Genomic DNA, 14,696 nt, shown 5'->3' on the forward strand with positions numbered 1-14,696 from the left:
CCATCCACTTCAGGAAGGATGGGGTGGGGAGGCACGCCTCTCCCCAATCTGGCTGTGTGCCTGTCTTGGAGAACTTTTGTTTGCGAGGTCATGTGGGAGGACCTGACGCACAACTTCTGAGCAATTTCAGGAAAGCTTCCAGCGGCAATTAGAAGTCAACAGAGGAGACTAAATCCTAAAGGAAAGATTTAGAAGAACTCTAGCCCCTCTCTGGGTATTTTATTTTATTTTTTTATTTTTTTTTAAATATATTTTATTGATATTTTACAGAGAGGAAGGGAGAGGGATAGAGAGCTATAAACATCGATGAGAGAGAAACATCGATCAGCTGCCACCTGCACACCACCCACTGGGGATGTGCCCGCAACCAAGGTACATGCCCTTGACCGGAATCGAACCCGGGACCCTTGAGTCCGCAGGCCGACGCTCTATCCACTGAGCCAAACCGGTTTTGGCTCTCTGGGTATTTTAATTCGGATCCTCAAATATGACTAAATTGTCACATAAGAATGATCAGCAGTGATCACCACTTTGTCTATTTTTTATATTTTAGAGAGAGGGCAGGGAGAGAGAGAGAGAAAGATCGATGTGAGAGAGAAACATTGATTGAGCCTGCAACCCAGGCATGTGCCCTGACTGGGAATTGAACGGGTGACGTTCTGGTGCCTGGGAGGACACTCATCCAGCTGAGCCACACCAGCCAGGGCTATGATTTCCCACTGTGAAGCAAAGCAAGACGATGGACTCAGAGCCTTCCAGCCCAAGGACCAGGTTTTTAGCTGGTTTTTCTACCCATCTGATGCCAGCCTGAAATCGGCACCACAGACAGGGCCTGGCCCCATAATAAGGCTCTGGAAGGTCTTTCCTCAAACACTTGATTATTGTCAGAGCCCCAGCTGACGTGTGGCTCTGCTCACAGGGAGGCAGAGCGTGGGGGGCAGAGCCACAGACTGGGATAAGAGAAATGTTGACCAGTCAGCTGCTCCTTCCCACGGCTTGGGGACAAGTCCCCACATCACCTGACATCTCCACTGTTGTGGTAGCAGGTAATACTTACCTGGCACTTACTGCATCACAGGTACCATTCTCAGCCCTCTGCAAACCTAACTCTCACAGCAGTGAGGCCAAAACTGAGGTAGGTGCACTAATTATCCCAACTGATGAGGACACGGAGCCACAGAGACACTAAATGACCCTGCCCAGGGACACTGAGCTAATGAGTGGGAACTGGGCCTTGCACTTAGGCAGCCAGGGCAGAGAACACGGGGTTCCCATCGTGTCACACAGCCTTTGGTAAAATCATGTGACTGACAAGATGTGACCTGATGTCGCAGAGGTCTTTGCACAGGATGTAGAGATTTTATGTGCTGCCTTTTGTGCTCCTATCTCGAGTTCTAGGCCACGACTTAACTTATTTCTCAAGACCCTTATTTCTCCGAGGGGGGAAGACGCAACCATTGACATCTGATCAAATTGCATTAAGACTCAAGTTTACGGGTCTCTAGCATTTGTGTTGAGTGGGCTGAAGATTCAGAACACGGTCCTAGATGTTGTCCAAGAGGCTGAGAAACAAGGCTCAACTCCCCACTCAATTGCACTCTGAGTTTATTCACCTGCTGCCACACCTGGATCCATCCCGACCCCCTCCCCTGGTCCTGCGCCCTGAGGGGACAAAGTTGGGGTGCTTTGCTCTCAGCTGCCTCCTCAGGGTGTGGCCCAGGACTTCAGGAAGGAAGGACTAAAGGCGTGGGCTTCATCTGGGGGCGGCAGGAATGGAGCCACCCGTGTCAGTGGCCGTTGGTGGTGCCAGTGTGGCTTGCTGCGGCTCTCCGTTTGCTGGGGGGTATTGTGCCAGGGCGTAGAGAAAGCCACCCAGGGCTGCCACGGCCGTGGCTGTGTTGTGGGAAGAGCAGCCATCTGGGGAGAGACAGAGTCCCCCCCATGAGTGCTGGGTGGGGCCACAGTTCCATCCGGAGTGCTTTGCAGATACTCCCCCAGCCAGCCTGGGGCCCGCAACTGGATTGGGCACCCATCCACCTGCTGCTCTGAGCGTGTTGGCTGCTAATGGCTTCCTCCTCCAGAGAAATGTCTTCAGCCATCTGGGAGGTTATTCATCCCAATGACTTAGTAATACAGGGACCCAAAAGCCAGGCCCCTGTCTTGGGATGTGACTCTGCGGTGCGATTCCTGCTTGAGCCCCCCCCCCCCCCCATGAGATCGGACCCGAGGCCACATGCACCCTTGTCCAGCTCCTTCCTGTTTCCCCTGCTCTAAGGCCCTCTGAAACATTTAGCACCTCATTGCCCCATTTTACAGTTGGGAAAACTGAGGCGCAGGTAGCAGAGCTGAGCTCCCAGCCCTGGCACTTCCACAGTTTATTTCTTGACCGCACTGTTTGGTCCCCATTTTACAGAGGAAATTGAGGCTCAGAGAGGTAGAGTGATCCCCACAGTGAATAAAGGCAGAAGCGGATTCAAACCCAGACAGCCTGCCTTTAGGTCCTGTGCTCCTGACCTCCACGGGTGTGTGTCATAAATGAAGGAAGGAGCACATCGCTCCCTCCTGGGCAATTTTCTAGGCTGCTGGTCAACCATCAGGGGCACAAGTTAGGGCCGGGGCTTCTGAATTTCTCCAGCTCCCTCCCCAGCTCTCAGTGTTTAGGAAGCAGCCAGCTCCCAGGGTGTGCACAGCAGGCTCCTTACCACCCCCACAGGCAGCCCCTGCCCCCTCCATGTCAGGAAGGCCTAGCCAGGGAGGGACCTGAGGAGTCGGTTTCCTGAGAGAGTCCCTTGCCCTGCCCAACCCCTGGGGCAGCTGTAAAATGGACCCATTGCATGTGTGATGCCACTCCCCTCTCTTGTCTACCTGCAGGTAGGTGACCCGGCCGTGGTGGGGTTGATGGTGAGACTCCTAGTTACTGAAATCATTTCCCCAGCGTACGCTGGACATCTACTTTGAGCTGGCTACTCCACTTCCCTTCCTGTTTTTGCCTTGCAGTTACTTATTTTTTATTAGCAAAAAGATTGAGCCCGGCCAGCGTGGCTCAGTGGTTGAGCATCAACCTATGAACCAGGAGGTCACGGTTCAATTCCCGGTCAGGGTACATGCCCGGGTTGTGGGCTCGATCCCCAGTGTGGGGCGTGCAGGAGGCAGCTGATCAATGATCCCCTCTCATCATTGATGTTTCTGTCTCTCCTTCTCTCTCTCTCCCTCTCTGAAATCAACAAAAATATATTTTAAAAAAATACAAAAAGATAAAAAGATTGAAATCAAGTCCTCTCTTTATTCTTTCTCCCTCCATCTCTACCTCTCTCCGCCCGCCCCTTTATTCCATGTTATAGTTTGCCTTTCTTTCCTTTCCAATATAGTTATATCCTATTCTCAGTCTCCCTGAATGGGTGAGCTAACCACATAACTTAGCACGTCAACGAGGATGCTTTGGGGAGGAAAAGGGGCACTATTCAAATTGACACCAGAAAAACTGGCGTAAGCTGGGGACGCCAGGACATATGGCCCCTGGGATTGTGCTGGTTACTTGCGTGTTGGCTCCCAGATTCCCTCCTTACCCTTCGTTGCTCCAAATCCCAGTGCACTGACCTCTTCAAACTACACTTCCCAGGCTTCCTTGTCCACCAACAGCAGGCAAGTTCCCTACATTTGATTCCCTCTTGGGGAGGTTCACATGTGGATTCTGTTCTCCTGATTAGACTTTGATGGAGAGGGGTTAACTCCATGGTTTTCAGTATTACACAGAAACTTCGCTTTTCTGCTCCTTTCGCTGAGACAGTATCTCTGGACTCACCATTTTCCAAGGGGAGGGCGTTAGGGACTCCTAGCCTCACCCCTCTCCACCCGAACACAAGTGCGCTTTGATCAGCCCCTTCAGGGATGCTGGGCCTGCCTTCCACCGAGGGCCATCTGTGTGCACCTTTCTGGACATCTCCGTTTCATGCCAAGAAGGTCCCTTGGGTACTTTTATTACCTGCAAATAGCTTTTCTCGCCTCTTTACTCTTCTCGAAGAATGCTGTTGGTGATGAATGACGTTAGAGAATTCTTCATCTTCAGTATCTGGGAGAAGAGTGAAAGATGAACTTCTCAAGATGGATTTTAAAACATTACTTGCGGAACAGCCTCCCCTTACAACACCTCAAACCACTCAGCTCCCATCTTGGATCTGGAGGCTCTTCCAGAAGTTCCCTGGAGCACCTGTCTGCAGACCATTCCGCATGGCCTAAATTTGTCATCTACTGGTATTTCTCCAATTGTGGTCCCCAACCACCCACATCTGAATGGCCAGAGGAGCGCATTAAAAATGCAGGTTCAGTGGTTGAGCGTCCATCCATGAACCTGGAGGTCACAGCTCAATTCCCAGTCAGGGCACATGCCTGGGTTGTGGGCTTGATCCCCATCATCGGGGGCATGCAGGAGGCAGTCTATCAAAGATTCTCTCTCATCATTGATGTTTTGATCTCTCACTCTCCCTCTCCCTTCCTCTCTGAAATCAATAAAAAATATTTTTTAAAAAAATGCAGGTTCATGAAACTAATACAATATTGTATGTCAACTGCAATTGAAAAATAAATTGGAAAAAATTATTTTTAATATATTTTATTGATTTTTTTTTTTTTTTTTTTTTTTTTTTTTTTTTTTTACAGAGAAGAAGGGAGAAGGATAGAGTTAGAAACATCGATGGGAGAGAAAAATCGCTCAGCTGCCTCCTGCACACCTCCCACTGGGGATGTACCCGCAACCAAAGTACATGCCCTTGACTGGAATCGAACCCGGGACCCTTCAGTCCGCAGGCCGACGCTCTATCCACTGAGCCAAACCGGTCAGGGTGAAAAAATTATTTTTAAAATGCAGGTTCCACAGCCCCAGCTTCACCTGCTGAATCTATAGGTCTGGGGGCCTGAGAATCTTCATTTCCTGAACTCCTCTGTTTCAAAACCAGACTCTCTTATTTCAAAAGCGGTGCCTCTTTGAGCATCATAATAGTTTCATTTAGGACACCAGCATTGATTGGGAGCCTCCTCTGTACCCAGACAGGTCAGGTGGTTTCACATGTATTATACATGTATTATACTCCTCATAGTTTAGAAAGGAATTATGCCCATTTATTTACAGACGGGGAAATTGAGGCTCAGAGAAGTAAAGCAACTTACTCCAATGAGGACCAGCTGACCAGTATCACATAGCTGGAAAGGGACTGCATCCTCCACCCTTTGCTTCTATGTCACCCCTCCTAGACATCTCCCCTGACCATTCCGCCTAAAGAACCTTCCATGATGTTCTTTTCTTTCTCAGCCTGTTTCTCCTTCACAGCCCTTTCAGAACTCACAATTATTTCACTTATTGGTTTGTTTAGGTAGGATCTGCCTCATTTTCTCATTGCCCTAGTAGTTGATCTGGAGCTTAGCACAGTGTCTGGCACACAATAGGTGCTCAGGGAATACTCGTTGAAGGAATGAGTTTGTTAATGCAGGTGCAGGGGGCTAACATCTTTCAACACGACCGCCTCCTGTCCTGCAAGGTTTTGGCTTCCAAAGTTCCGAGCCCATGTTCACTCGCGCGTGCACGCGCGCACATGTGTGTGTGTGTGTGTGTGTATGCATGCATGCATATGGGTGTTGCAGATCTCTCTTTGTATCCCTAACACCACTGTGTCCCTTTCCCCACCTGGCACAGAACATGCTCCCAGTCAGGGCTGGAGGGCAGCTCACCAGGCCTCCCAAAGCATCCTTCCTGTGGCTTCTGCCAGCTGAGAATGGCCTCCAGCCACCGAAGCTTGTAGAAGTCAGAGAAGCCGCCGATTCCACAGAGCATGACTGGAAGCAAACACAGGGGACCCTCTGCAGCCCTGCCCCCACAGGTCCACCTCCTCCCACTCCCCAAGGCCACTGCAGTGCCATCTGTCTCTTCCCACCAGGGCCAGGCAGTGCCAGGAGGTGGGCGCTCAACACAGTGGCCGACAGGAGGCAGCCCTGAGGCTCTGCATTAGGAGCAGAGGCTCCCAGCCTGGGTCCTGCCTCCCACTCCTTGTTCAAAGTGAGTCTAGAGTCAGGATCAGGAGAGGGATCTGGACACTGAAGCCAAGAAGCGGCCTCCCAGGACCCCCTTTCGGCTTCATCTCTAAGGCTTTGACTAACTGTTGGCCAGGCAGTCCGTCCATCCAGAGCTCTGTCACTGGGTCAGCCTTTGGGGGCAGGAAGCAGTCAAAACAGTGGCAGATAAAACACAGGAGGCCCAGTTAAATTTGAGTTTCCAATAAACAACAAATTGAAATTTTTAAGTATAAGGACAGCCCATGCAATGTTTGGGACATTTATATTAAAAGTTATTCATTGTTTTTGTGAAGTTCAAATTTACCTGGGCATCCTGTACTTCTGTTTGCTAACACTGGCAGCCCTACTCTGTGTGCATATGTCTGGCACACAATAGGTGCTCAGGGAATACTCGTTGAAGGAATGAGTTTGTTAATGCAGGTGCAGGGGGCTAACATCTTTCAACATGACTGCCTCCTGTCCTGCAAGGTTTTGGCTTCCAAAGTTCTGAGCCCATGTCCACTCGTGTGTGTGTGTGTGTGTGTGTGTGTGTGTGTGTGTGTGTGTCCCCGTTATCAGGGACACCCTGTTGCGCTGTCCCCAGAGAGGAACGCCCACTGTTTTCCATGAAGATGTCCCGGATGGGGTAGGCGTATCCGATGGCTTCGGCCCTCTGGTTCAGGTCCATCATGTTGGCGCAGAACAGGTCCACGTAGCGCTGGCTCTGGCGGAACAGCCCCGTCGTGCATCCCTTCTGTGGGGACAAAGGAGGTTGGTGGTACAGGTGACAGGTGTGCCATCTGTTTGGGGAAAAGACTTGCAGTTCTGAGATGGTCCTGAGGTAGCTACCTTTGGGTCAGGTCTTTCTCCTTTTCCCAGAATTTCTTCCCACCCACACTCCCAGCATGATGGAGGCTCAGTCACTGGGCTCAGAGAGATCTGGGTTTGAGCCCTCTGCCACTTAGGAGCTGTGTGACCTTGGTCCGCCAAGTTAACCTTTCGGAGCCTCAAGGGTCTTCACAGGGAAAGGGCAATGCTGCTGGGAGCTGCAGGGGCAGGACGCTCACACTGGTGGGCGATATATACTAGAAAGTGCCTGACAGGATGCCCAGCACTAGGGGGCACCCTATAGCCACTAGCTGCTGTTAGGACATTCTGATTCCAGCCGGGGCTGGCGGCTTCAGGGCTACTCAGAGGGTGGACCTCGGTTACTAAGAGGGGACAGGAGATGAGGTTGGCTTTAGAAACCTCTGTGGCAATGTCAGGGCAACTTTCTACCTGTCGAATCTAAGTCAAAATAATGTTCCTTGTAATTTGTTTTTTATTGTATTTACAAAAATACTGGTTTGTGACGGTTTGCAAATAAATAATAATAAAAGAATCCGTTAAACAAAACCAGCAAGTCCCCTTTCAGATAAAATCTCTGGACAGTTAATAACATTTTAAAACTAGAGATAATGAGCCCTACCTTTCTATATAAAGAAATATAGATGCTTTAAAATGATCACTGTTATTATTTAGCAGAGTTTGAGCTCTTGGGCTTGGACGAGCTTGGGTGCTGGAGAGGTGGGGCGGGGCTGGTTTGGTCTTGATTTCAGCTCCTGGCAGCAACTATCAACTCCAGTCTAAGTTCTTTTCCATTTGTTGTCATTTACTGAGTTCTTTCTGCTGCTTCTCTTTCACTGTTTTTATTTTTCTGATGCCCCGATCCAGTTCAGCATGCAGAGTTCTCTGTCCAACAGAATCCCAAATCCACAGCCCCCTTGCCCCGCCCCCAGCCAGGTTGGTTAGATTGTATAGCTGGTGGATGGCAGACTACTCTCACTTCTCCTTCCGGTTGTCCCAAACACAAGTCCAAAAACCTGCTTATTTTCCCAGTGTGTAGCATACAGGACCACATAGCCACGAGCCCCTTTTCATCAGCCTCCACCCCCTCGAGGCGTGGCCAGGCCCACTCAGCACTCACCATTCTGGCCAAGAGGAAGAAGAGCAGCTGGTGGGACAGGCAGTAGCCTGAGCAGCCGGGCTTGGTCATGAGGGTCCTGCAGAAGTCTGAGAGCCTGCAGGGCCGGCTGCTGTCTGTCCTGGGGGAGAGGTGGTTCCAGGCTGGTGAGGGTGTCCTAAAGGAAGTCCGAAGGCCTGGAGCCTTCCCTGGTCCCGATTGCCCCACTAGTTTTTAGAGCCCTGTAGGTTCCTGGCACCCAGCTGGGCACAAGGGGCTGCTGGATAAGACACAGGTGTCTGTGTTTTGATTGGCTTATTCGGTGTCCCTAGCAGAGGGAGGTGACCTGGAACAATGTTGGGTTGGAGGAGCCACTGGGACTGCAACTTCTCATTGCTCCATGGGAACTCTGACAGCTTGGGGTCTGGGCCCAGCATGCCCAGTCCCCCTCCAGGCCTGCCCCATAAAAGAGACAGGGCAAAAGGGGTGGGTCCCTCGCTGGCGGAGCACAGACCCTTGGTGAGCCCAGCTGTGTCCTGGCCCAAACACCTCTTTGAAGGATGCTGAGAGGATGGGGGCCTAAGCACCTGCTGTCCCTCTGCCCAACGGTCCCTGCGTCTAGGGCTGCCCTGGGGATATGCTCTGAGGCCAAGGCTCAGCAGGACGAAATGGGGGGCTCAACTAGGGTCCCACTCTCCAGACCTACAGCCTGGTGGGGACACAGAACCATGAAACAAATGTGTATTGCATCTGTGGCTCCCATGGTGTTAGGAGAGGCAGCCCATTATGGGAGGCCAGCACGTGCAGTGGGGTCAGGGAAGGTTCTGGAGCTGGTCCCCAACTGGGAGCAGTTACTTAGGCACAGGGGTGGGGAGAATGGGATGGGAGGAGGACCTGTAGAGGCATGTTCTTGGCAAAGGGACAGGCTTCTAATGGGAGGGTGCGTCTTAGGGTGGACCAGAGGGGCCTGGGGAACTGCAAGGGTGGTAGGAGGTAGGGCTTTGTCCTGAGAACAACAGGAAGCTTCAAGTGTGGTTTGTGACAAGATCCCTCTGGTGTGGGGAGACCAGTCAGCAGGTGAGGGTGGGCCTGCAGTGGTGGCGGTGGCTGGACCAGGCTGACAGAGTGGGTGGAGAGTGTGGCCAACTCACATGTGCTGGGGGTGGGAGAGGGTGGTGTCAGGGTGGCTCTGGGGAAGCTGCTCCTGGTTTGCTATAAACCCCTGGGGACTTGGAAAGCTAGTGGGACAGGAGGACTGGGGGAGAGAGCACTTTTGGGTTTTCGGGAAGGGGGCAAGCATAGGGGGCCCACCCGGTTCCCAGCAGCTGCACCAGGCACATGTCACTGTGTTCCTCTGAGAAGGAGTCCTGGATCTCGATCGTGGGGTACACCATGGAGGTGTTGGTGTGTGTCCAGACGTGTGGGAGCTTCCAAAATCCGGGCTGGACAGTTGGCTGGAACTCTGGCAGAAAGAAGCGGGTGGAGGGAGGGCCCCAGGCGCAGTGGGCCGTGCGGTGCTTAACCGCCCCCTGGCTCCTGTGGCTCAGAGCCCAGGACCTGGGTGATCCTCCCTGGGCAGCCCTGACCACATGGTGTCTGCTCAGGCTCTAAGCCTTGCCCGCTGGTTGGGCATTGCATTTGAAACACTCAGGAGGCTCTTTTTCTAAGAAACAAATAAGCAACAACAAATAAACACCATAAAAATAACTAGAACAATGTTGGGACTGGCTTTGGCTAAATCCACGGCATCTGTGGAAGCTTGAGACAGATAAAAAGGGTTAGTTGGTTCCTTCAGTTCGGTGAGAAAGTGAAGCTCTTGCCACAGAAATACCCAGCCAAGGGGCTTCTCTAGGGTGACATGAGCTGGCAGGGTCTCAGGGACCAGGCCTGGGAGAGGGTGGAGGATCTCCCCGGCAGTGGGAGGCCAGGGCTGGGCAGGGCTGGGCTGGGGTCACGGGCAGCAGGGCCTGGCAGGAGCTGTGGGCCTGGGAGACAGGGCCAGAGGAGCATGATGGGCTGGTTTTATAGCCCCTCGAACAGTTCAGGCCAGGCTCATGGGATGCGGCCCTTTGTAGGGCAACTCAATGCTGACCAGGAGAACGAACTCCTAGCTTTATAGGGCATAAGACAGATGCTAGCGAGATGCTAATATTTGCTGTGCAAAGGGCTGAATTAGCATTTAGATTCCAATCTCCCGTCCCCTCTGGTCTAGGATGAAGGTCCCCAAGCCTGGGCACAAGCTGAACAAATGAGAGGTGACATGTTCCCTACTTTCTGCCCCCTCTATGTGGGTGGGAGAGGTTGTCTCAATCTGAAGTCAAGGATGAACAGACAGTCCCCAGGGCTAGCCTGTGGTGCACTGGGCCGACAGGACGCAGTGGTTACGAGCCGTCCTCAACCCTCCCTTTGTACCAGAGGTGCCGCACCAGGGTATCTCAGTAATGTCCCCAGAGGCTGTGCTCCTGAAGAAATGGACTCCACCCCGTGCCATTACCTCTTAGGTACTGGGGATCACTCAGCCGGAGGTAGGAAACGGATCTGTGGAGGAGAGGCTCCAGCTCCCGCGCCAGCTTCCCCACTTGCAGGCTCTGCTGCTGCAGCCGGGGGTCCTGGGCCCACTCCTCCTGAACACCTTTCAGCTGCACTGGGAGGGAACAGAGAGCGCGCATTCCACCATCTGACAAGCCGTGTGGGCAGGGAAAAGACCCTATGAGGTAATGCTTACTGAGCCTCTGCCTCCTCCAGCTACTGAGGGGAAAGACTTTGCTGAACTTATTGGAAATTAGGCCTCTGTGGGGCTGAGCTGGGCCACGGGGGTGGAGCCAGAGGTTGTAGGTGGCTGAGAGATCTGGAGGTGGTCCTGGATTCAAATCCTGACTCGAATGCTTTTTTGTTGGGTGACCAGAGAGTCATTTAATTTCTCTCCACTTCACTTTCTTCATCTGTAAAATGGGGATAATGATAGTCCTTCCTTCTTGAAGGAGTGGGTTATGAGGATTAACTGACCTAATGCATGAGAGGACTTAGCATTGTCCATAGTGCAAAGTGAGGGCTTAATAAAGTTTAGCTATCCCTGTTAATTAGGGAGACAGGGTGGCTGTACAGGAGAGAAAGGTGAGGGAGGGCTTCAGATTGCAGGGCGAAGAACCACCATGTGCAGATGAGCAAGTTGTACACCACGTGAGGACAACACAGGTCCCCATCATGGGTTCGTGTCTGTATTAAGACAATTTTCCAGCAGATGGCAGTCAAGTGACTTGAGGAAGGGGTTGCTTTTTTTTTCCTTCTCACAAAGGTGCCCTATGGGCTGACTAGCAATGGCCCCACAGGAGTGGGAGAGAAGGATGGTGGCCAGAAAGAGAGGAGATGTCTTTGTCCCAGAGCCCCTCCTCCCGCTGGGACCTGGTGGGCCGAAAGCTGCACTGAGTACATACACAGAGGACTGACCTGGGAGAGGGGCCAGCCAGAGCCCCAGGCTGACACCCAGTTGGCTCTCTGTCACGTAGAGTGGCCTGTGGGGAGGGATTTACCGCCACTCATTGTGTGTGTGGGTGTCTCCCTGTTTGCCTTGGCCTGTTTCCAGTTCCTTCCTCGGGAATCTTATATTTCTCAAAGCTGAACAAACACTTGGCTCTTTTCTCAGAGCCTCCTGGTGGCTTTGGCTGGAAGTGGGGGGCGCTGGGGCTGGGACCTACTGGGGGTCCCCAGTTTTGTCCATGGCCACCCTCTCATAAATACCCCCTTCAGAAGGCACACTCCCTCTGCCTACCTTGTTCATGGCATATCAGGAGGGACTGTCAAGTGGATCATTTCCTCCCAGGAAAATAATACTTTTCTAATCTTTTCTCATGTGGCCTTCGAATCCTCCCTGCTTCTAAAATACCTGTTAACAGCAGGGTCCCCAGATACCCCAAAGAAGCAAGTCCCCCCTTTCCTAGTTATTAAGCCAGGGGCACAGAGCAGGCAGATGACAGGCTGAAAACTGGTTTTCCTGGTGGCCAGTCCAGGGGAACAAGAGCACACCCACCTTCCAGCACCCGGAACCCCACCACGCCGTCCAGGTTGATTTCAGGCAGCCTCTTCTCCAAGAAGGAAGTGGCTCTCTCCAGTGCCGAGAGGATGAGGCTGGCAATGGTGGCCTTGCCCTCTGGGGTGTCCAGCGGTGGCAACAAGGAGGGTGTCAGCGGCCGTGCCAGAAGCAAGAGCAGGAGCAGGAGTCCCAGGCTGGACATGGCTGGCTTCTACTTGAGGCTTGTGGAGCGCTTCAGCCCAGGCCAGCCCGCCCCCACGCCCTCTTCCTGCCTCCTCCCCCTTCTCCCCCTGCAGAGCTGCAGACAAGTGGCTGGGCAAGGCTGACCCAGCAGCTGGGGTGGCCTGGGCAGAGGGCTCTGGAGGGACATCAGTGAGGCCAGGACTGGGTGTGGAGCCAACTGGCCAAAGGCTGGGGAGAGGAGCTCCCACCCTTTCATTCTCACCGGAGACTCCAGGCCCACAAGCTACATGTTTGATCTAGCAACTGCAATTACAGTGCAGAAATCTCCAAACACTGAAATGCAAAGCTGTCGTTTTTAAAAATACGTTTGGAATAAACTCATCTGAGGGTATATCTGCCCCAAACGGACCGCGAGGATTCCTTGGAAGGGCACCTGTCTGGTAGAAACAATACAAGCCACAAAGACAAGCCAAATTTTCTAGTAGCCACATTAAAAAAAAAAAAAAAAAAAAGCTGAGAGGCAGGTGAAATGAATTTTAACAACCTATTTTTATTTAATCCAGTAGTTCCAAAATATTACCTTTTCAACTTAATCAATATAAAAATGATTAAATTTCACATTCGTTTTTTTTAAAAAAAGAATTGTGTGGATGATGATGAACTCTAGGTCAGGGATTTTTTAAAATCCTCACACGAGGATATTTTTTCTATTGATTTTTAGAGAGAGTAGGAAGGAGAGAGGAGGGGAAGAGAGAGAGAAAAACATTGATGTGAGAGAGACACATCGACTGGTTGCCTTTTGCATGTGCCCCAACAGAGGGTGGGGAGCAAACCCACAACCCAGGTACATGCTCTTGACTGGGAATCGAACCTGCAACCCTTGAGACTGTGGGACGATGCTCTAACTACTGAGCAAACCATCCAGGGCTACCTTCTTTTTAAAATATTATTTTTCTTGTATGAAGTCTTTGAAATCTGGACGAGTGTTCATACTCAGGGCACACGTCAACTCGGCTAGCCACATTTCAAAAGCCAATAGCCCCATGTGCTTCTGTACTGGACGGTGAGGAGGCGAGGATGTAGAGCCCTCAGGTAGCTCACTCAGTGTGAAAGAACGTGTTTCCCTGAGGAAATTTCAATTCCATGCTATCCCCAAACCTTGCCCGACTGTCATGTGTATGCACGCCATATTACCTTTCCCAAACTAAAAAAATTCTGATTTCAGAAGCATACCTGGCCCCAAGGCTTCAGTTAAGAGATTACAGATCTGTAAAAATAATAAAAATACCACCACACAAAAGTGCATCTGATGCTCCTGTGGGCTAGAGCCTGCCCCACAGGTCAGGATTTCTCAACCTTTTAATTTCATTCTTGCCTTTCCCCACATCTCTGACTCCTGACCTTTTTAGACATTTTCCCCTGAACATTTAAGAACTAGAGGCCCGATGCACGAAATTCATGCAAGAGTAGGCCCTTGCAGCCCCGGCTTCGTCCGGAAGGTCCTCCAGAATGTCGGTCGTTCTGCTGTTCGGCAGTTCGGTTGATTTGCATATTACGCTTTCATTATTATAGATAACAGATTTGCCCTGCTGGTGTGGCTCAGTGGTTGAGTGACGATATGATACCCAGTCAGGACGCATGCCCAGGTTGTGGGCTCAATCCCCAGTAAGGGGTGTACAGCTGGTCCTCATTGGAGTACAGGGGTGTATGGGACATTCCTTGTTCCTTTGGCCCAGACCGCTTTGTTGAGCCCGGTGTCAATGTGCACTTCTGGAGCTCCCATCTCCTTCATGGCAGATTTCTGGATCTCTTTGAGTGTCCGAGGGGCATGCTTCTTGAAACCCACTCCATGGATGCGCTTGTGAATGTTGATGGTGTATTCTCTGGTCACTACTTCATTGATGGCCAAGTGGCCTCTTCTTCTCGCTACCCTCTTTTGTGGGAGCCATTATGCCAGGCCCATGTTGGAAAGAAAGAGCTTGAGATATTGTCAGCATAACGTTTTCAAGGTTCATCTACGCTGCAGCATGAATCAATACTTCATTCCTTTTTATGGTTGAATAATATTCCATTGTGTGGATTAGTCACACTTCATCCACTCATTGTTGATGGACACTTGAGTTGTTTCCACCGTCCTGCTATTGTGAATAATCTGATATAAACACTCATTTACACATTTTTGTTTGAAACCTGTCTTCAATTCTCTTGGGTAGATACCTAGGATGCAAATGCTGGGTCATGTGCTATGTTTTATGTTTAATTAGTGAGGAACTGTCAAACTATTTTCCCCAGTGGCTGCAACCATCTTACATTCCCGCCAGCAATGTAAAGGGCTCTTCTTGCACACATTTTTGTACAAACTCCAGTGAAATCTTAATACTATATATTTGTTTATGCACTGTATGCATCTAGGCTTTATACATAAAAGAGTAGTTTTCCTTTGCTTCCCAAGAACCATTTTTTGCCCTCTTGAGTGTGCCATTGAAAAATGGATGTTTC

The 14,696-nt window shown here is 51.1% G+C and overlaps 1 protein-coding gene across 2 annotated transcripts; it reads right to left on the reverse strand.

The window, feature by feature from the left end:
• Positions 1 to 1,589: 1,589 nt before the first annotated feature.
• Positions 1,590 to 12,296, reverse strand: LOC308253666 (UPF0764 protein C16orf89 homolog). 2 transcript variants are annotated; one of them, XM_080679324.1, is made up of 8 exons: positions 12,012 to 12,296; positions 10,479 to 10,628; positions 9,296 to 9,446; positions 8,009 to 8,126; positions 6,661 to 6,796; positions 5,722 to 5,826; positions 3,983 to 4,069; positions 1,590 to 1,917 (listed from the first exon to the last, which is right to left on the reverse strand). In XM_080679324.1, the coding sequence occupies exons 1-8, from the start codon at positions 12,214 to 12,216 to the stop codon at positions 1,754 to 1,756; spliced, it is 1,116 nt and encodes a 371-aa protein (XP_080535450.1). In that variant the 5' UTR covers positions 12,217 to 12,296; the 3' UTR covers positions 1,590 to 1,753. The 2 variants fall into 2 exon arrangements, with proteins under 2 accessions (XP_080535450.1, XP_080535451.1); XM_080679325.1 differs by lacking the exon at positions 5,722 to 5,826 and having other exon boundaries at positions 12,012 to 12,240.
• Between the last annotated feature and the right edge of the window lie 2,400 nt (positions 12,297 to 14,696).

The sequence above is a fragment of the Plecotus auritus genome (genome assembly GCF_963455305.1).
Source record: "Plecotus auritus genome assembly, chromosome: 7".
NCBI lineage: Eukaryota > Metazoa > Chordata > Mammalia > Chiroptera > Vespertilionidae > Plecotus > Plecotus auritus.

Coding starts and splice junctions, on each gene's coding strand:
- LOC308253666 (XM_080679324.1), bottom strand. CDS start 12,216: ATGTCCAGCCTGGGACTCCTGCTCCTGCTCTTGCTTCTGGCACGGCCG. Junction 9,447..10,478: donor TGATCCCCAGTACCTAAGAG/GTAATGGCACGG, acceptor TCTTTCTGCCAG/AGTTCCAGCCAACTGTCCAG. Junction 4,070..5,721: donor AGGATGCTTTGGGAGGCCTG/GTGAGCTGCCCT, acceptor CTCTTCTCCCAG/ATACTGAAGATGAAGAATTC.